Genomic DNA, 20,956 nt, shown 5'->3' with positions numbered 1-20,956 from the left:
ATCGAGTTCTAATGACCAAATTCAGCGCAAGTACTGCTGAATTGTCGTAGGTGGCAGAAGATAGAAAGCAATGAGTAAGCGGAATGGAGTTATTATCGTGCACGAGGCAGCTGTCATGATGGCATCCAGTCCGCCACACATCTCTAGCCCCCACAGTGGTAAGGAGCTACATATTGTTCCACTTATTTTGGTGAATATAGTTTGCTTGGTCTCGGTGTGAATACAGGTTTGCTGCGATAAGTGTATAAGTAGATACGTAAACGAATTTACCCATAGACGCGCATCCGTGGGACCGACATTCATGTGTAGGTAGCGAACACAAGTGAAGAATATATATATATATATATATATATATATATATATATATATATATATATATATATATATATATATATATATATATATATATATATATATATATATATATATATATATATATATATATTATTATATATGTGTGTGTGTGTGTGTGTGTGTATGTATGTATCATCGCTTGACCCCTTCCTTAAAGGGTCATGGTATCCCATGACTTTTTTATCCAGGGATTCTTGCAGGTTTATGGCTGCGTTACATTCAGCTGCAAGGATAGAATAGAGACCTTTTAAGCGTTTTTTTTTTTTTTTTTTTTTTTGCACGAGACTACTGTTTTGTCTTACAACTTCGCCTAAGGCGACTTCAGTTGTGGTGCAACCTTATTGTATTGGAATCTGGCACCATATATATATATATATATATATATATATATATATATATATATATATATATATATATATATATATATATTCATGGTCAGTAGACGAAAATAAGTACAAGCTCGTCAAAGATTGGGGGAGGGCTTGAAGGTTCTGGGATCAATGAAAAATGCGTTTAGATAGAGAACGTCATCTGGGAGAGCAAAAATGGGTTTGCTTAAAAGTATTTTGGTCCTTGTAATAGTACATTGATGGAAGGCTTGGACTATAGAGGAGGCTGTATGGAGGAGGGTGGATGTGTTGAAATAGAAATGTTTAAGGACAATATGTGGTGTGAGGTGGTTTGATCGAGTAAGTAATGAAAGCGTAAGAGAGGTGTGTGGCAGTGAGTATGGTTGAGAGAGTAGAAGAGAGTGTTTTGGAATAGTTTGGACATATGGAAAGAATGAGTGAGGAAAGGTTGACAAAGAGGATATATGTGTCAGAGGTGGAGGGAACGAGGAGAAGCGGGAAGGTGGAAGGATGGAGTGAAAAATACTTTGAGTGATCGGGGCCTGAACATGCAGGATGGAGAGAGACGTGCTAGGAATAGAGTGAATTGGAACAATGAGGTATGCTGGGGTCGACGTGCTGTAAGTGGACTGAAGCGTCCGGGGTTAACCATGGAAAGGTCTGTGGGGCCTGGATGTGGATAGGGAGCTGTGGTTTCGGTGCATTTTACATGACAGCCAGAGAATGAATGAGTGAATGCGGCCTTTGTATGTCTGTTCATAGCGCTACATCGCCAATGCAGGAGACGGCGATCAGGCATGAAAATGAATATATTTTGCCATCATCAGTGTATGCACTGTACATACTCTCAACATCTGTATATGTAGCGTACATATTAAACTTAGGAAGATGGCGGGCCGTCTTGACTGAACATCTCATTTTCGAAGAAAATTGACTGGAGAAAAATGGTGGAACACATGATGTCACGTGACGTTGGAACATGATGTCACGTGACGTTGAAACACATGATGTCACGTGGCGGTGGAACACGTGAAGTCACGTGACGTGACGTGTGTGCGTAAGCTCGGATGACGTCACCCCGTGGATGGCCAGTGAAAGATTGACTTTTAAGATTGTTGTCACTGATCTAGTCAGTTGTGATTGGCAACTGATAAGATACAGTTGTTTCCGGAGGTGTAGGACGCTGGTTAATCATCATTATCTCGTTATCTCCCCTGTGTGATAATCTTTTGATAAACATTCTTTTGATTAAAAAAAAAAATTAAGTTTTCCAAGTGTAAAACCGCTTGATAAACATTCTTTTGATAAGAAAAAAAAAATATCGTTTTCCTCATATTTTACACTTGAGTAGCGAACCTTGTTTTGAATTAATTCAGCTTAGTTTACTGGGTAACGAATGTTGTTGTAGAATTAAGCTAAGCGTTCGCGTACCAGGCAGCCTAGCCAAGACGCCTCGGATCCACACGCTGAAGTGTCAAATGTTGGACAGTTCAAGTACCGAACGGGTTCCCATGCTTGTTAACCCCATCTGTATCCTTGCTGTAGAATTGGGCTGTTAAACACCCTCCTTTACTACATCCCATCCTAACACACACACGCACACACAAGAATCTACTTCAAGATGTCAAGAATTTTCTGTTATTGAAATGAGTGTTGGATGAATGGCATTGAATGACTTAAGGATATTGTTAAAGTAGACGCTGGAGAAGCTTTCCTCGTGTTTTGAATCCCACTCTCCTTTCGTGTGGCCATTAACTCGCTCTCCTAAGTGTAGCAACAAAGACAGAACCAGTGATTTTGACAAGAGGTTCGGTGTTTTCCGATAGGCTGTGAGCAAGTCGACATTTCGATCGAGAGACGACTTATTTCGTCAAGAAAATGATAGTGAACTAAAAGGTGAATAAATTTGTGTTGACTCATGCGTTCATAAGATGGGAAAGATATGAAAATCTTGGAATTATGAAAGCCATTAAGAGCGATGGGTAAATCGTGGGAGTTAAGAAGTACGTATGCTACACGAGATCAACTTGTGCGTGACACAGCAACGAATCAGCGACCATTTCCCTCAGCGTCTGTGACCGTTAGTCGCTCTCCCCAGATTTGTCTCTCCCCTTAAGCTAATTATCCATGTCTCGTTACTTATATAATTATTTCATCCGCATTGGACAGTGGGCTGGCTTGCTTATCGCTCATAGGATCATCGTAAAACAAAATGTCGACGAGACTTTCTTGGAATTTCAGAGACAACAAAGCCGCTGGACACGGACCTGCCGATGGAAAACACAAGCGAAGTTCCAAGTTTCTAAACCTGTTGTACCAGCTTTCCTTCATACCTTGTCTTCCTGCACAGCTTCACATCCTGAACCCCTCCTTTCAAAAGGTTCACATCCTGACCCTTTTTTAAAGGCTCAGAGAGCCTCACCCTCTTTTAAAAGCTCAGATCCTAATCCCCTTTAAAAGATTCGGACTCTCTTCGCCTATAAAGGTTCAGACCGATAGAGCTTTGAAAGTTGAAAAGGTTTACTCTAACATTTATAAAGGTTCAGAATAGACTTAGAGAAAAAAAAAAAAGGCCAAGCGTAAAGATTCAAGTTTTAGCTATTGATAATAGTTCAAAAACTTGCAGGTTATGAACGTAACTTTTTAAGGGACACTTAAATGTTAAAGGCATTCTGGGAATAATGTACAAGCCTTCTCCGAAAGATGTGAACCTTTCCTACGTATAAAGATATGAACTTTGAGTTTCTGTAGTGATCTGAACCCTGACTTGTACAAGGCTGAACAATTGGACACTTGTAAAAGTGTGACACTTGTAGACATTTGAAGCCTAAGTAGATAAGGTGTCTGACCCCCTGGTCTGTTGTTACAGAGGTTCGAACTGTGCCCCATTGTACAGGTTCGACCCCTGACCTCTTGTAGAATCCTGCCCCTTACTAGAGGTTTAACCCCTGACTCCTTGTAGAGTTTTGAACCCTGTCCTTGTAGAGTTGTTCCTCTTGTAGAATTTTGAACCTTAAGCACTTATTGATGTTTGAACCCTGACCTCGTATTCGGTTGTAAATGTCTGAACCCTGACCTCATTCATTTTTGAACCCTTGCCCATTGTGGATGCTTAAACCCTGACCCCTTGTTAATGTTTTGAACCCCCTAACCTCTGGTACAGATGTGAACCTTTGACCTCGATGGGGATGTGACCCCATGACCCTTGGTGGAGGTATGGAAACCAACCCCACCCCCATCCTTCCCTCTTCGACCCCTGTTAGAGAGATGTGACACCCCCCCCTTCCGACCCCAGGTCGAGCTGTGAACCTTTGACCCACCCCCCCTGGTAGAGACGTGACCCCCTTGTGACCCCCTCCACCCACACCCTCCCAGGTGTATATACTTTCTTCTCCCAGTATTGACAGTCTTCCACCTGGGCCTCAAGGTCACTTTCTCTACCCCCCCCCCCCCCCTCCCGCGCGCCAACTTTCTAACGCGTCTCCCAATATTATTACAGCGCGCTCTGCTGGTCTCCCTCCACGCCAGCAGAGCCATAAAAGGGAATACGACACAGAGTGGACGACTGTCAACCTTTCTTGTTGTTGTGGGGGGGGTGGTGTTGAGGAGGGAGGGAGGGGGAGCTAATCACCAGCAGCGCCATCTACTGGTCAGCGCCCCCCCCCCACCCCCACCCCACGGGGAGGGTGCGCCAAAAAGACTTAACTTTCGCTGGAGAGAACACACGAGCCAGTTATTCAGACGACGGGGCGGTGGGCGTGTTGTTGGCCGGTTCACGGGAGTGACGCGTGCACGGCTGGCGCCAGGGATGGGAAGATGAAAGCAGTTGCATGTTTTGTCTCTCTCTCTCTCTCTCTCTCTCTCTCTCTCTCTCTCTCTCTCTCTCTCTCTCTCTCTCTCACGCTTTCGTGTAATGATGATCGGCTGTGACACGCTGAGCACAGCCCCTCAGACGTTATAAGTGTGTGACGCACTGGGGGGGGGGTATTGGGTGAGTCAGTCTCCCCCGGGGGGGGGGGACTATAGAACATGGGAGGCAGACAATAGAACATGGGAAGAAGACAATAGAACATGGGAAGAAGTCAATAGAACTCGGGAAGAAGACATTAGAACATTGGAGGACGCTATAAGATCATGGGAAGATGACAATAGAACATGGGAGGCAGACAATAGAACATGGTAAAAAGATAATAGAATATGGGATGTAAACAGTAAAACATGGAAGCCTCACAGGCTGGTATACGGTGCAGGACAAACCCCACAGGCTGGTGCAGGAGGCAGGACAGACCCCACAGGCTGGTGCAGGAGGCAGGACAAACCCCACAGGCTGGTGCATGAGGCAGGACACACCCCACAAGCTGGTGCATGAGGCAGGACAGACCTCACAGGCTGATACATGAGGCAGGACAGACCCCACAGGCTGGTGCATGAGGCAGGACACACCCCACAGGCTGGTACATGAGGCAGGACAGACCTCACAAGCTGGTGCATGAGGCAGGACAGACCTCACAGGCTGGTGCATGAGGCAGGACAGACCTCACAGGCTGGTGCATGAGGCAGGACAGACCCCACAGGCTGATGCATGAGGCAGGACAGACCCTACAGGCTGGTGCATGAGGTAGGACACACCCCACAAGCTGGTGCATGAGGCAGGACAGACCCCACAGGCTGGTGCATGAGGCAGGACAGACCCTACAGGCTGGAAGAGAAATCCCTGACAGGACCTGGGTGTTTATGAAGGGCCCCCAGGTCAAGGGTCGTACAAGTTGGAAACATTAATGCAGGTCAAGGTTCATGTTCTTTGCCGGAGGTGTGAGGGAAGATCCCGGATCCCACGAGAGACTTTCCAAATGGAGGTAAGAAGGGAGAGGCAGGCTGAGCAGGTGTTGTGGGCCAATCTACGTCAAATGCATCAAGTAATGGACGCTGGTCAGTGATGGTAAACTAAGGGGGAAAAAATAAGAGTCGAAAGTTTTGCGTTACTTTAGTCAGTGGTTCTCTTGGGGGGGAATGGATTTAAGAATATTAAAATGATGTAAATAGTGATAATAATAATAATGATAATAATAATAATGATAATAATAATAATAATAATAATAATAATAATAATAATAATATTGGAGCTGGGGGGCTGGAAATCCTCCCCTCCAATTTTTACTTTTCCGAAAGAAGGGACACAGAAGGGGCCCAAGTGAGGATTTTCCCTCTTAGGCTCAGACCCCTCTTCTTAACGCTACCTCGCTAACGCGGGAAATGGCAAATATGTATAAAAATAATGATAATGATAATGTCAAAGGATCTCTGGGGAAAATGTGATTAAGAACATTGAAATGATATAAAGAAAAAGATGATAATAATGATGTAAAAAAAATAATATTGGTTAACTGCTGAAAATGTTGATAAATCTACTTATTTGTTTGAATGAGAAGTGACGCGTTTGGCAAGGTTGGCAAAAAGAAAACGGGGACACTAAAAATTCATTTATTGTATTATAAATCATCCTTGAGCCGTTCTTTAACATTTCTTGTTGGTCTCCTTCATTTAACAAAAGTCAGGCTTAACTAATTTAGCGTCGGAGGTGTTATGATGGCTTCAAAACCACCAGCAGACACTTGTTGAGCTAGTGTGAGTGATATTAGATTCGAAGAAAATGGGTAAAGAAGCTAGTAATTGGTTCAGTTATCCCTATTCAAGCGTTTTTGTTTGTTTGTTTGTTTTGTTTTAGTTGTTGCGCGGAAGCACTGACTCAGTGTAGCAGTGTTGAGGTGTAGATGGATGTCTTGAACATCTTGACACACACGTACATAACAAGAAACAAACACACATAAACAAAGACACTCTGACACCCATTTAATAAGGCATGACAAGTTATTAGACTAGAGAAATATCAACAGTTTAATATAATCTCCTTTATTGTGTAGATAGATAACATTATTGCTCGCTTATTCATCTATAATCTTAAGCTATTACCACACTGACTACAGGTCACACTACACTGACTACAGGCCACACCACACTGACTACAGGCCACACCACACTGACTACAGGCCAAACCACACTGACTACAGGCCAAACCACACTGACTACAGGCCACACCACACTGACTACAGGCCACACCACACTGACTACAGGCCACACCACACTGACTACAGGCCACACCACACTGACTACAGGCCAAACCACACTTACTACAGGCCACACCACACTGACTACAGGCCACACCACACTGATGAGACATACTAGGATATTGGTTGTATTTATTTGGTCATCCACCCACACACACACACACACACACTGGGTCAAGCGCGCCCTCCTAAAGAGAGAGTTGGTTCATGTGATGTTTTCATGTGATGCGCCTGTGTTGCATGATTCAGTATCTTCTCTTCCCTCACCTCCTCCTCCTCCTGCTTTACCAATGATCTCTGCTGTTTCTCCCCAGCCGAAGATCTTCTTGGTCGTCTACCCTGCCACTCCATGTAGCTCTCCTTCCAGCTAGTGGTGGCCGGAGCCCATCTCCCTCACCGTGGGAGCGCATGACTCGGTTCGAACCCCCTGTCCCCCTAAATGAAGTGGGAGCGGTTCGAACCCCCTGTCCCCTAAATGAAGTGGGAGCGGTTCGAACCCCCTGTCCCCTAAATGAAGTGGGAGCGGTTCGAACCCCCCTGTCCCCTACATGAAGTGGGAGCGGTTCGAACCCCCTGTCCCCTAAATGAAGTGGGAGCGGTTCGAACCCCCCTGTCCCCTACATGAAGTGGGAGCGGTTCGAACCCCCCTGTCCCCTAAATGAAGTGGGAGCGGTTCGAACCCCCCTGTCCCCTAAATGAAGTGGGAGCGGTTCGAACCCCCTGTCCCCCTAAATGAAAAACAAGGAGACTGTTGAGAGCCGTGTGTCCGTGGCTCCCTCCCCCCTTGGTTCTCACTCCTACTGTCGCCAAAGACTTGCCGTCACTTTCCTCAACTCTCACTTTCCTAACTGTCAGACTCCCACACACTCTTCCTCCACTCATCGTCGCCAGCCTAGCTCTCTCGCCAGGCGACGTGGGCCGCTGTTAGTGTGTGTGTGTGTGTGTGTGTCTATTATCTGTCATCCACTAAATGCTGCCACATTACTCACCTTCGCATTCAAATCACCCCGTCACAAAACACTCACTCCCGTGCACCAAAACTGCTGACACACTCGCTCACCTGCTCCCGAAAAACACTTTCCCTTCGTGATCTATCTACCTCGTAACCAGGTGAATGAATACTGTATATCACCCATCTCTCTCGCCATCCACTTGTCATTTTTACCCACATCAATCTAGATTTTACTTACACTCTTATCACAGTCAACGCAGCTGTTCATCCTCCCCTTTTTAGGGCTGGTTTATGAATGTGTCCCTGAGATGAGGTGTGGGTGCGTGTTAATTACCTACCTACACTGTACGGGGAGGGGGGAGTGTGCACCCGTGGGGCCACATCTCTTGGACGTTTTCTACTATCATTCCACTACTAGATTTATGTATGGTGTCTAAATTAACCATGTCCTCGGTCACCTTATTCCTATTCATCCACTATTATACTATAAAAGTACTTCTTTCCATCTTTTTAAACACGTTTTGTTTATATATAATTACTTGTTATGTCTTCTGGTTGTTCTGTATTTCTCAAAGAACTGTTCATTGTCCACGTCATATTAATGTTTCAAAATACTTCAAATTTGTGATCAAGTCACCTCTCGTTCTTCTCTCCTTCCAGGTGAGCAAATTCAAAACCACTCCCCGTAACTCATCCCCCCCCTTTAATACTGGTCCCGTTTTTTATGCTGCCTTCCTTCTGGACCTTCTCTATCATCTCTATCTCCTCCTTCAGGTGCGATGATGACCAAACTTGAGAAAAAATATATTCCAGTTTCGACCTTATGTGTAGGACGTGAACAACTTGCTCTGTGTGTGTGTGTGTGTGTGTGTGTGTGTGTGTGTGTGTGTGTGTGTGTGAAGACATAGATGGAGAGAGATTTAATACATAGGGCAACACAAGTGTAGTGCTCTCTCTCTCTCTCTCTCTCTCTCTCTCTCTCTCTCTCTCTCTCTCTCTCTCTCTCTCTCTCTCTCTCTCTCTCTCTCTCTCTCCCACAACCCCCATGATACACTAATAGTAATGACAACACTGCACGGGCGTGGGACACTCACCCGCCCACACCTGTCTCCACCCAGCCATATAACCAGGGAACCCACCAGCTTTCATCGTGAGTGTTGTGGAACCAGACTGTGGTGTGCAGCAATGACCACCAGACCTGCCCTCTCCACCACAGCTTCATCTCGGCGCTACTGTTTGATGCCACAGCTTTCTACACCACTCACACCATCTCCCAGCTGGGTCACAACAACTGTGGTTAGCTTGGTTACATCATCTGTGGTCAGCTGGGTCACACAGCAACTGTGGTCAGCTAGGTCAAAACTCCTGTGGTCAGCTGGGGCACAACTCCTGTGGTCAACTGGGGCACAACTCCTGTGGTCAACTGGGTGGGTCACAGCTCCTGTGGTCAGCTGGGTGGGTCACAACTCCTGTGGTCAGCTGGGTGGGTCACAACTCCTGTGGTCAGCTGGGTGGGTCACAGCTCCTGTGGTCAGCTGGGTGGGTCACAGCTCCTGTGGTCAGCTGGGTGGGTCACAACTCCTGTGGTCAGCTGGGTGGGTCACAACTCCTGTGGTCAGCTGGGTGGGTCACAGCTCCTGTGGTCAGCTGGGTGGGTCACAGCTCCTGTGGTCAGCTGGGTGGGTCACAACTCCTGTGGTCAGCTGGGTGGGTCACAGCTCCTGTGGTCAGCTGGGTGGGTCACAGCTCCTGTGGTCAGCTGGGTGGGTCACAACTCCTGTGGTCAGCTGGGTGGGTCACAGCTCCTGTGGTCAGCTGGGTGGGTCACAACTCCTGTGGTCAGCTGGGTGGGTCACAACTCCTGTGGTCAGCTGGGTGGGTCACAACTCCTGTGGTCAGCTGGGTAGGTCACAACTCCTGTGGTCAGCTGGGTAGGTCACAACAGTGGTCAGCTGGGTGGGTCACAACTGTGGTCAGCTGGGTAGGTCACAACTCCTGTGGTCAGCTGGGTGGGTCACAACTCCTGTGGTCAGCTGGGTGGGTCACAACAGTGGTCAGCTGGGTGGGTCACAACTCCTGTGGTCAGCTGGGTGGGTCACAACTCCTGTGGTCAGCTGGGTAGGTCACAACAGTGGTCAGCTGGGTGGGTCACAACCAGTGGTCAGCTGGGTGGGTCACAACTCCTGTGGTCAGCTGGGTGGGTCACAACTCCTGTGGTCAGCTGGGTGGGTCACAACTCCTGTGGTCAGCTGGGTGGGTCACAACTCCAGTGGTCAGATGGGTCACAACCCGTGGCTCCCTTGTACACTAAGGCGACCGCAATTCCAACACAGGCCTCACCACTCACCACTTCATTGGTAAAGTTGTTTAAATTTGTATATCTTCCTTCACAATCAAATATGTTTGTGGTCTGGTGTTATGGTTTTTCGTTGTTATGACGTGTTTCATGGTGTTATTGTTTGTTTATTGGTGTTTTTCATGACGTATTTCATGTTGTTATGCTCTGGAGTTTGGTGTATATAATTTGGCATACGTTATGGTGTAATGTTTACCGTTAAATTGTTATGCTGAGTGTTGGATCATGGTTTCCTGACTACACTGTCTCGTCTCGTAACCTTGAAATGTCTAGGCATGTCGGCCCTTGGGGTGTAGTTAGTTAGTTAAGTAAAAACAAACCTTGAATTTCGTTATTTCCGAGCAAATCCAATTGTCATTCAAGATGTCCCACTTTGGCTGGTTTTATTCTGCTTTAAGATTTTAGAAAACCTTCGTAACTGTCGGTGATTCTGTAAGAATTTCACTCGTTGTTGGAAAGAAAGTCCAAAGTTTTGAGCGGCAATTATAACGGTCGGTCGCGTACGCCATCTGTGGCGTGGGTGTTTTCACGCGGTCATCGTACATGGCCGATCACAGTTGTTGTACCTCCCGCCAGCGGTTTCACATGGGTCTATCGCGGTACGGTCAGTAGCCCTCACAGCTCGGGACGATAGATGGGCAGATTAACGCTTTCTTTCGTGTGACGAAATGTTATTCAAAGAGTGTGTACTATTTTTTGCTCTCTCTCTCTCTCTCTCTCTCTCTCTCTCTCTCTCTCTCTCTCTCTCTCTCTCTCTCTAACAACCCGACCGTTTTGGATATCTTAAAACACGTCAACCCGTACAACTAGTCAACCCTGCCCCGATTTTTTACCTTGCAACACAACCCCACCCGTATTGTTACCTTACAACACAACTCTACCCCTGTTTTTACCTTACAATACAACCCTGCCCCTATGGTTACCTTACAACACAATCTTACCCCTGTGGTTACCTTACAGCACAACCCTACCCCCATGGTTCCCTTACAACACAACCCTACCCCCATGGTTACCTTACAACACAACCCTTCCCCTGAGGTTACCTCACAGCACAAGGTGAAAGAAAGCATTAAGAAAAAAAAATAGTTTAGAAAGTTTCACAGTGATCTGGTGTATTATATGTGTGTCATGTGATGAGTTCTTGAATTTCTAGTAGTAAAAAAAAAACAAGTTTAGGAAAAAAATAAAATCAGTGAAGAAGAGCTGCCAAGAATGTTGTGATAACTGGGGGAAAATTTACAATGGAAAGCTTTTCCTGCGTTAGCGAAGTAGCGCCAGCAAACAGACGAAGAAAAACCCATCCACTCGTCTACACACATATATACATACACGCTCATACACATACATATACATATCAACATATATACATGCACATACACAGCCATATGCATATATACACATGTACATATTCATACTCGCTTGCCTTCATCCATTCCTGGCGTCATCCCACCCCACGGGAAATAGCCTCGCCACCCCATCGCCATTATTGAAGGTATAGTACGCCATATTAGCCCACCGAACAATTCTAGGAAGACTACCGTAATGATAGGCTCCAGGCGACCACACAGGCCGGCCCTAAGTCAACACTTTCACTCCCATCCTTCCCTGTTAGGACAACATTACACCATCCGCCTGAGGTAACTGATATATTTCTTCTTCTTTTTTTTCTAATCCGTGAGCCGTTACGGTCACGGAGCTGCAGTGAATGACGCAACGGATATCCATTCGTGTTTATTCTTTGTCGTATTCAGGAAGAATCAATCCTCTTGTGTTGATCATATGATCAAATTCATCGGGTTTCGTCAATTGTGATTAAGAATAATCTACGCTGGTTACATATCGCTTCGATATGAATAACTGTTAGTCACTGATATAAAGTTAACAATTGGTAGCATCAAACTAGACATATTTAGATTATAAGATGTGTGTCTTAAGATTTCATGTGGGACTGCTGTAGTCGGCTGACGATGCAGTGAAACTTGGAACTAAAATTAAAGTCTTGCCCGAGGTGATTGAAGCAGGCGACGACCAACCAGGCTCGCCCGAGCTCCAGCTGTGCATTTACGAACAAAAATGGATCACCTCTTTTACTTCAACTTGGTCGCGAGAGAGTGGCATTTTTAGAATGTGATGTCCTGTAACGTGAAGTCCTTTTACATTCACACTTACACAAATCAGATTTACACCATGACGGGCAAGATTATCAATTTCCCAATGCGTGGGGAGGATTGGGGGAGGAGACAAGATTAAATCTGTTGATTACGGTGAAGAAGTGAAAACCACAAGTCGTTACGCCGTTAATTCGCGTCATTTATAATGGAAAGTGTAAAGTGCTTCAGACAAGTTACAACGAGATGTTACGCAGAGAAAAATCGCTACTGAAAGTTTATAAATACGCCTTTTATTATGTTCATGTGTGTGAATGTGATTATACGTATTTAAGCACATACATGTAAATATATTGTAATGCATAAACACATGCGCGCTATCAAAAAAGCCACAGGGTTCAAGTTAGACATGTCGATTGTAAGACTCAAAACTACACACGATAAAAATTTAATGCAAAGGTGTTATCATAGACCGTGTACTTCCGATGATGATATATATAATGTCTACATTAAACTAAGGATTGTCATGTTGGACAGCAATTTGTAATCAAATCAAAGCGTTGTTGATCACGATGGGTGTGTTAGGGGGACTTCTCTCGCCCATCTACTTGATAGCTATATATCATAATGGATGTTTACAAGGTGCATCAATATTCAAGACATAAGGGTAATGATTTATCTCTGGTTCGAACAGGAAAAAGAGAATTTAGTCACGTACTTTTACCGTTAAGTGGAAGACGGCGACAAAAGTATGATAAAAAAAAAAAGAATAACTTTTGCCGCGCGTTTGTCTGTGGTCGTCGCATGATGTGGTATAGCCTACTGTTCTCTCATCCCCTCGCCTACCTAACCAGCTTAACCTAGTTATCACGACGCTGGCAAATTTTGATTTCCTTAGATGATGATGATGTATGACCTTGTGTGAACTGTTTGGCTGACTCTGGTGGGCTTTGACTTATAGAGGCAAGATGGACTATTTTAAGAGAAAATCTGTAGCCTGTGGGACGTGTTTTCGTTTCTTTAATCCTGGATGAACTTTTGCTCCGATTCTTGTCGTGAAGGCAACCTAATTTCTCACCAGTCGAGTGGGGAAAGTGACGTTTCTCTATTGAGAGAAATTAACATTAAAGTTATTGATAGGTTACAAATGCGTAGTTATAATTTGCATTCCTACGGGCGCACCGCGTCCGTACCAGTCCTGTCCACCAGTATGGCTTCACAGCCAACATCAACAACTGGGATTCTTAATACTCTGGGGTTCTCGTGAACTGTGGCCAAAAATGCCCATTTCTGTCGGGATGATTAATTATGTTGTGGGACCACCTCGGTCTTCCTCGAATGGACGAAGTTGGTGAAAACTAGGAGGGGATTTTCCGTTCCTGTAACGGGCGATAACTGGCGGCGGGGAGAGTGAAGGAGGAGGAGGAGGAGGGAGGGCTAGGCGGTGGCCGGACACCCCCAGCCAGGATCAGCGAACTTACGACCGTTCAAACTGGTTGTTGTTCGGATTGATATTCCTTCGCCAGCCTCTCTGCTTCCAGCTTTGTATCTCATTATGATGCGAAGAAAGTCACTGGGACTGTAAGGAACGAGTACTTTTATAAATTCGTTAAGATAAAAGGAAAATTGGGCGAAATTTACGGGAGTGCGAATGATGTAACTAGCGTCCCGTAGCCTAAAACGGTGTTTGAGGGAAATTAAATCGATTTTTACAGGTTTAACAGCGGTATGGTTGCCTGGTGGCGCTGTCACATGATCCTTTTTCAGCACTGGTTCCCGACCCCACAGTACGGGTACCGCTAGAAGTAAGCGAAAGCCGCCCACTTGGTACCTGGTGTTAAACGTTTCAGTTGAACCGGAAAATTAGCTGTGAATACGATGCAGTTTCAAGTTACGGGGCAATAGACATTATTTTTTTTTCCATTTGTTCTTCAGTTGAGTAATGGTGTAAACGTAAGACTTATTCATGTTTAGAGTTTCAGACTGTTAAAGAGTTTAGATTTAAGGTGGTACACAGTGGAGGGGACTCGGGTCATTGGTATGCCACTGGGAAAGTATGGGAACTACTGCTTCAGGGACCTTCAGTGGAACACATGATGCTGTCACTTGGGTCACTGTAATACCTATTTGTGCAGGGGGGGGGGGTGGTTAGACTGTACGTCATCATAGGCTGTAACGCCAATGACTGTACCAGTCATCATAGGCTGTAACGCCAATGACTGTACTAGTCATCATAGGCTGTAACGCCAATGACTGTACCAGTCATCATAGGCTGTAACGCCAATGACTGTACCACTCATCATAGGCTGTAACACCAATGACTGTACCAGTCATCATAGGCTGTAACGCCAATAAGACTGTACCAGTCATCATAGGCTGTGTACGTCATGATTGTACCAGTATGCATCATAGGCTGTCGTTAGACTGTGTAACAGTCATCACCCTAGTTACCATACCAGTCATCATTAGCAGAATGATGGTTCGTTGGTGGACTTTAATCACGTCGCCTCCCAGGGTCACTAAGGTCGTAAGCGTCAAGTTATAACAACCAACCGATATATCGTAATCACCTGAAGGTCAGTATGATTGTAAGACCAAATATACACTGACCAGGGCAGAGTTATTGGATGCGCCAGTCACCAGCTGTCTCGTTCTGCTTAGAATACATGAATAGATTATAGAAATCATTGATTATTAACGAAAAGAATGAAAAAAAAAAATATTACGATTTTGCAACGCCAGAGATTTCATTTTCTCGTGACATATGAGGTTGTTTACATGAGCAATGTATACACAGTGGAGGATCGTTCTCCACTTCCCACATCTCCGGGACTAATGTCATCATGTCCGCACCTCACGGCTGAGTAAATGTTTTGTGCGATGGAGAGAAAGTGTTTCTATGCCGCCAAACATGTCTGGTGTAGCAGGGAGAGGTGGAACAGAGCCCTGGGGTACAAACACTGTACTACGCCAACCTCAGCTTCTTTCGCTCCGTACCATCCCATTGCCTCTCATAGTTTCATCGTGCTATTATTGTTTTTTACTTTAGCTTTCTATTACTCTCTTATTTCTGTTGATTTTCTTGCTTCGTTTTGATTATCAAGGGTTATAAACGTCTCAGTGAATTTTCATTTTTCGACAAAACCGTTCAGTTCACGAAAATTTTTGTCCAGTTTTTCTTTTCCCCAGTGAAATGTGGTAATAGGAAAATGGCTTAAGATTTTCAAGCGAGGTTTGTATTGTTAATTACTACGTAGAGAATTGCCATTATGTTAGAACAGAAATGAATGACGTACTCGTTGGAGCGTATTATATATATATATATATATATATATATATATATATATATATATATATATAAGATGCGCTCCAACGAATAAGTTTGGAGGGTAGCAATTTTGCAGTAATCTTTGCCGAAGGACATATCTGTTATTTTCATTATTTGACTTAGGTGTTCATACAGAATAAAAAAAAATCACATTTTTTCAACTGATTATTCATGTTATTCAGCTTCAAATCACCGTTACATGAACATTCCATGCCAAATTTAATGATATTGTTTCTTGAATAAGCACATGAGAATTTTCTGTATAGCCAAACTTTGTAATACGAACCATTTCAACAAAAATCAATAAAGTAATGCCGGTACGTAAGATACTCTTTTTGGTGACAGTTTTGAAAAGCTTTGTGCTCTGAATATTTACACTGCAGACATCTAGACATAAAAAAAAGTATATGACCATAGATGTAGGAGACAGTTATCTTACAAGAATAGCAGATCTTGTTGCCATATATGCAAGACCCCATTTGCATCTCCTGACGAAGTATTCTAACAGGTACCGCAGTAATCAGCGAATATGTCAGAGTTCCTCCAGTATATTAGTGTGAGATTATATCTAGTCCAAGACCCGGGCTGCTGCTTGAATAGATTATATGAATATCATCTCAGCCGGAACTTATGTGTCCGTCGCCCTGCACTCCGTTTTGGACAGGTATCAGAAGGCATTAGGTGTGGTCATCTCTGTTGATAAGACACGCCTCGAAGATGGAAATACTGCATATTTTCATACCAGTGAATACGAGAGGGATCACTGGGGAACAGAGCCGTGTCGGTAGTCCAGGTTCACACACGGAAGGTGTATATGGCAGGACGCAGTTTTAAGGCAGCACAGTTTATTCACTAGGAAATAACTAGGGTTAGGATTTTAAATTTCCATGGGCTACTTTCTACGTCCCTGTCAAAATGAATCGGTACAAAGGAGACCATGAATGAACAAATTTAACAAATAGTTATTCAGAAACTTGCATACCAATCCCCAGACCAATTCTTTTCAACCCAAAGACCAAATTGCTTGTGATCGATACAGAAATTAAGGAGGTAGTCACACCTGCTATGGAAACCTTGAATATCCATGAGCAAACGCTGCTTACGCTGTCATGTCTGCTCTTAACAACCACGGGAATGACTGGCTGTGGTCGGTGCTGTGTCATAAGCCAGCAGGGATGGTAGCTAACTATATTAGGAGCCAGTGCATCTTACTAAAGCTATTGAACGTGTGAAATTGTTCCCTCTGGCTTCTTATGGCGTAGTTCCCACCGTATTTATGAATGTAAGACGCATGTAACTGCAGCTCAGTTGGATGGCGTCAGCGGTCAACGGAAGAGTGAAAAGGCCTGACGTAAATCATGCAACATTTGATGACAGGAGTAAGTAATCACTTGGACTTCCTTTCATGCCATACTGTTGACGGATCGAAATGCTCACCTTTCACTGTTTCCCAATAGGAGCGGTGGCCGAAATTAAGCTTGTAGAGGAGAGAGGGGTTGGCAACGTCACGGCAGATGGGAGGGGTTGATTGAAGAGAGGTGATATTTGGCGAGAGAGAGAGAGAGAGAAGAGAGAGAGAGAGAGAGAGAGAGAGAGAGAGAGAGAGAGAGAGAGAGAGAGAGAGAGGTGGAAGAAGAGTGAAGAAACAGCTTGTACATATGGCATGGCTGCCCACAGGCAAGGTGATATCACCATAAGCTTTTGGGAAGCTGGACCCATCGCCTACTTCCAGACCTTAGCCTGGACTCCTCTTGGGCCCATCGCCTGCTTCCAGACCCTAGCCTAGACTTCTCATGGGCCCATCGCCTGCTTCCAGACCCTAGCCTGGACTTTTCTGGGGTCCGTCGCGTGCTTCCAGATCTTGGTGTTTCCACTCTTTAAATATTCTTCATGTTAGTTTGGTTGTTGGGGGAAAATTGTTTACAAATCTAATGCTTCAAAGATCCTTTTTCTCAAGATTACTTATGAAGATTGTACTAGGATGTGGGTAAATAAGGGGAATGTAGTTAAAATTATTCAAATGTTAACAAGGTCGATTGATATACACTAAAGTAGGTCAAAAATGACTGGATACCACGTCAGTTTGGGCTTCAGTTTTGGTGACACGTTCTCAGAGTCAAAAGAAAGCGGAACTGGCACGTCAGATCGGTTCGAGTGGAAAGTGGGCAAGTTTCTTTGTTGATCGGCTGGAGGGCACCACTGTCTCCCATAACGTAACGTCACGTGACGCGCTAATATTGCTGATACTGTGGCCAGTGTCTAGCTGGTGGTGATGTGGCCAGCGTCCAGGTAGTAGTAATGTGGCCAACGTTTAGGTAGTGGCAGTATGGCTGGCGTTCAGGTAGTGGTAGTATGGCCAGCGTTCAGGTAGTGGCAGTATGGCCAGCGTTCAGGTAGTGGCAGTATGGCAAGCGTTCAGGTAGTGGCAGTGTGGCCAACGTTCAGGTTGTGTCAGTGTGGCCAGCGTTCAGGTAGCGGCAGTATGACCAGCATTCTGGTAGTGGCAGTGTGGCCAGCGTTCAGGTAGTGGCAGTGTGGCCAGCGTTCAAGTAGCGGCAGTATGGCCAGCGTTCAGGTAGTGGCAGTATGACCAGCGTTCAGGTAGTGGCAGTATGGCCAGCGTTCAGGTAGTGGCAGTATGGCCAGCGTTCAGGTAGTGGCAGTGTGGCCAGCGTTCAGGTAGTTGCAGTATGGCCAGCGTTCAGGTAGTGGTAGTATGACCAGCATTCTGGTAGTGGCAGTGTGGCCAGCGTTCAGGTAGCGGCAGTATGGCCAGCGTTCAGGTAGCGGCAGTATGGCCAGCGTTCAGGTAGCGGCAGTATGGCCAGCGTTCAGGTAGCGGCAGTATGGCCAGCGTTCAGGTAGTGGCAGTATGGCCAGCGTTCAGATAGTGGCATATGGCCAGCGTTCAGGTAGTGGCAGTATGGCCAGCGTTCGGGTAGTGGCAGTATGGCCAGCGTTCGGGTAGCGGCAGTATGGCCAGCGTTCAGGTAGTGGCAGTATGGCCAGCGTTCAGGTAGTGGCAGTATGGCCAGCTGAACGGCAGTGGCAGTATGGCCAGCAAAACTTGAGCATAAGATTAAAGAAGTATGAAATGCAGTTTGGGTCAAAATATTGGTTTATTTTTTATTTTGAATGATAGAACTATGTCTTATGATAACGTTTCTGTCAGGAAAAATATAATCTATCACGCAAAATACTGAGGTTGGAAGTGAATAGAAAAGATTTGTATAACTTTTTTCCAACTGTTGTCACTGAATGGCGACTATATGTACACGATCCGAGACGTAAGGCTCATCCAAGAGAGACGCACTTCATTTTAAGACCAACCAAGCTATTATTGCATCATTTTTCTTCATAATAATGACATCTGCTGTTTCCATGAGAGAAAGACATTCAAAGTGGACTGAGGCCGAAGCCTTATGGTTAATTAATCTGGTCAAACAACATAAAAAAAAAGATTGTACGTGATAAAGTCTCTGATGGGGTTACGTCCAGAACTAAAGTGGACACGTGGCAGAGCATTACACAGCAGCAGATAAATGCAAAAGCTTTCCCCTGTGTGTCAATAAATGTGGAACAGGTTCAGAAGAGGTATCACAACATTATTAGTCTCAGGCAAGAATAGGATTGCTACTCAGAAGAGACTCTTCTGTAAAACAGGTAGGTAACTTATGAAACTATACCCGTTTTGTAGATGGCTTGAGGGTCACGCTTTCCAAAGTGGAGGACCTAGGTCTCTCTTTATGGAGCAAAAATGGAAATAAGACAAGTTTCGTAGCTTTCATGGTCTCAATCTGCAATAGGCTAGGCCTAAGCTAAGCCATATGAAAAACTTAACATAGGGTAGACTAAGTTACTGCCTATATACAATGCTTGTGCACTTTTCTTCATCACAGTTTGTAATTTTACAGGTGGTGGTCCATCAGGCGGAAAGCCTTTGCTTAATTCTCTGTCAGATGCAGTGGCAGATATTCTTGGTCCTGAGAGCCCGAGCATCATCGGAATTTCAGGGCTGACCTGCTACGATTCTGTGACTGATGATTCCTTTGAGGATACCACTAGGTTAGCCTCCTGGATATATCATATTTTCTCTGTTCACCCTAAGTAACCATTTGTGCTGCTGAAATTTGTATGTACATGTGAATCTTTCCATATTACTAGGCTAGTCAAGATTTTATTACTCAGAAAGTATTGAAAGTTAAGAAATCAAATGGTTACAGTTTAGTTCAAATTACAGCCAGAGTGTTAAACTTGTGTTCTACAGTTAACCTGGATTCATTTCTATCTCTCACAGGACATGCACCATTATGACACCTCCTCCTCAGTCCTCACAAGAATCCCAGCCATCAGCTTCAATGCTGATCCATAGGCCTACGTCTGTAGACTGGGGGCAACCTATGACCAAAAAAGCAATAGACCTAAAAATTACAGAACTGCAAAGTAATATTGAATTTCATAATGCACAAATGGAAGTTGCCAGAGCTCAAGTGGAAGCTGCCAGAGCACAAATGGAGCTGCAGAAAACTAAAATTGAATTGGCGAAAGAGCAACTTCAGAAATACCATGAGATGAAGGAAGAGTGCACATAAAATATCATCAAGGTCCAGCTGAATGTTATTGCAATATTTTTTTGCTTCTGCCTGATATATGACAACTTTAATCTCTTCTGCGGTCTATGAAGCATATAGCATTTTTGAATCAAATCTGATATGTTCTGATTGTTTTGGTTTAGTTTCATATTTACCCCATTCCATTAGTATGGAATAGTGTATGACATTTAGATTTGCAATTTCTTGGCTTTGTGACCTTTAACGTCAACAATGGTGCTTCTTTTCATGTTATTTTTAGTTAGATTATCACAGTTTCATATAATTACATTGGTATAGTTTCATCTAAGTATGTACTTTATATATGTCATTTAATTTAATGGTGCTCCAGTACAAGTTAGGCTATGAAAAACTTCCAAGTGTGATAATTTAGCAGAACTAATGAGTAGTCTATGAAATATTTGAAAATAAATTTTTGCCTTCAGGTTTAGTGTATTTACGTAGTTTCATTTACCTTGCATTTCCTCCTCCATAAAATGAAAAACCACTTATGTTTGTCATTAATCTATATTACCCCTCCAGTATTCCTGTTTATGTGCTTTTCTGATGATACATCATCCAGTATAACCACCCTGAGGTCCTTGTCTTCTTTTACCTTCTTCAGAATTGATTTGCTTCTAATCCTTTCAGAGAACTTAGGGACATACCTATGAACACCTTCCATATACATCATCAAAAACTTGATACTTTTTTGAATACCTTGCAGTACATCCGTCTAACTCCAGTTGATGCCACCAAAGCATTTGAGACCCATGAAATTGGCTCTTAGTTGT

General features: G+C 44.4%; 2 protein-coding genes across 11 annotated transcripts in view; both read left to right on the top strand.

Moving 5' to 3' along the window:
* Positions 1-20,956, top strand: part of Prp39 (pre-mRNA processing factor 39) — a 126,081-nt gene that overhangs the window by 31,896 nt on the left and 73,229 nt on the right. The gene's annotated exons all lie outside the window — the stretch shown is intronic.
* On the top strand, positions 84-20,619 carry LOC139749389 (uncharacterized). Of its 2 annotated transcripts, none has more exons than XM_071663191.1 (3): positions 84-158; positions 19,488-19,638; positions 19,871-20,619. In XM_071663191.1, the coding sequence occupies exons 1-3, from the start codon at positions 116-118 to the stop codon at positions 20,163-20,165; spliced, it is 489 nt and encodes a 162-aa protein (XP_071519292.1). In that variant the 5' UTR covers positions 84-115; the 3' UTR covers positions 20,166-20,619. The 2 variants fall into 2 exon arrangements, with proteins under 2 accessions (XP_071519292.1, XP_071519291.1); XM_071663190.1 differs by lacking the exon at positions 84-158 and adding an exon at positions 18,733-19,236.

This window comes from Panulirus ornatus, chromosome 7 (genome assembly GCF_036320965.1).
Source record: "Panulirus ornatus isolate Po-2019 chromosome 7, ASM3632096v1, whole genome shotgun sequence".
Lineage (NCBI taxonomy): Eukaryota > Metazoa > Arthropoda > Malacostraca > Decapoda > Palinuridae > Panulirus > Panulirus ornatus.
This window is presented reverse-complemented; position numbering and strand designations above follow the sequence as displayed.

Coding starts and splice junctions, on each gene's coding strand:
- LOC139749389 (XM_071663190.1), top strand. CDS start 19,146: ATGTGGAACAGGTTCAGAAGAGGTATCACAACATTATTAGTCTCAGGC. Junction 19,237..19,487: donor GAGACTCTTCTGTAAAACAG/GTAGGTAACTTA, acceptor GTAATTTTACAG/GTGGTGGTCCATCAGGCGGA. Junction 19,639..19,870: donor TCCTTTGAGGATACCACTAG/GTTAGCCTCCTG, acceptor TATCTCTCACAG/GACATGCACCATTATGACAC.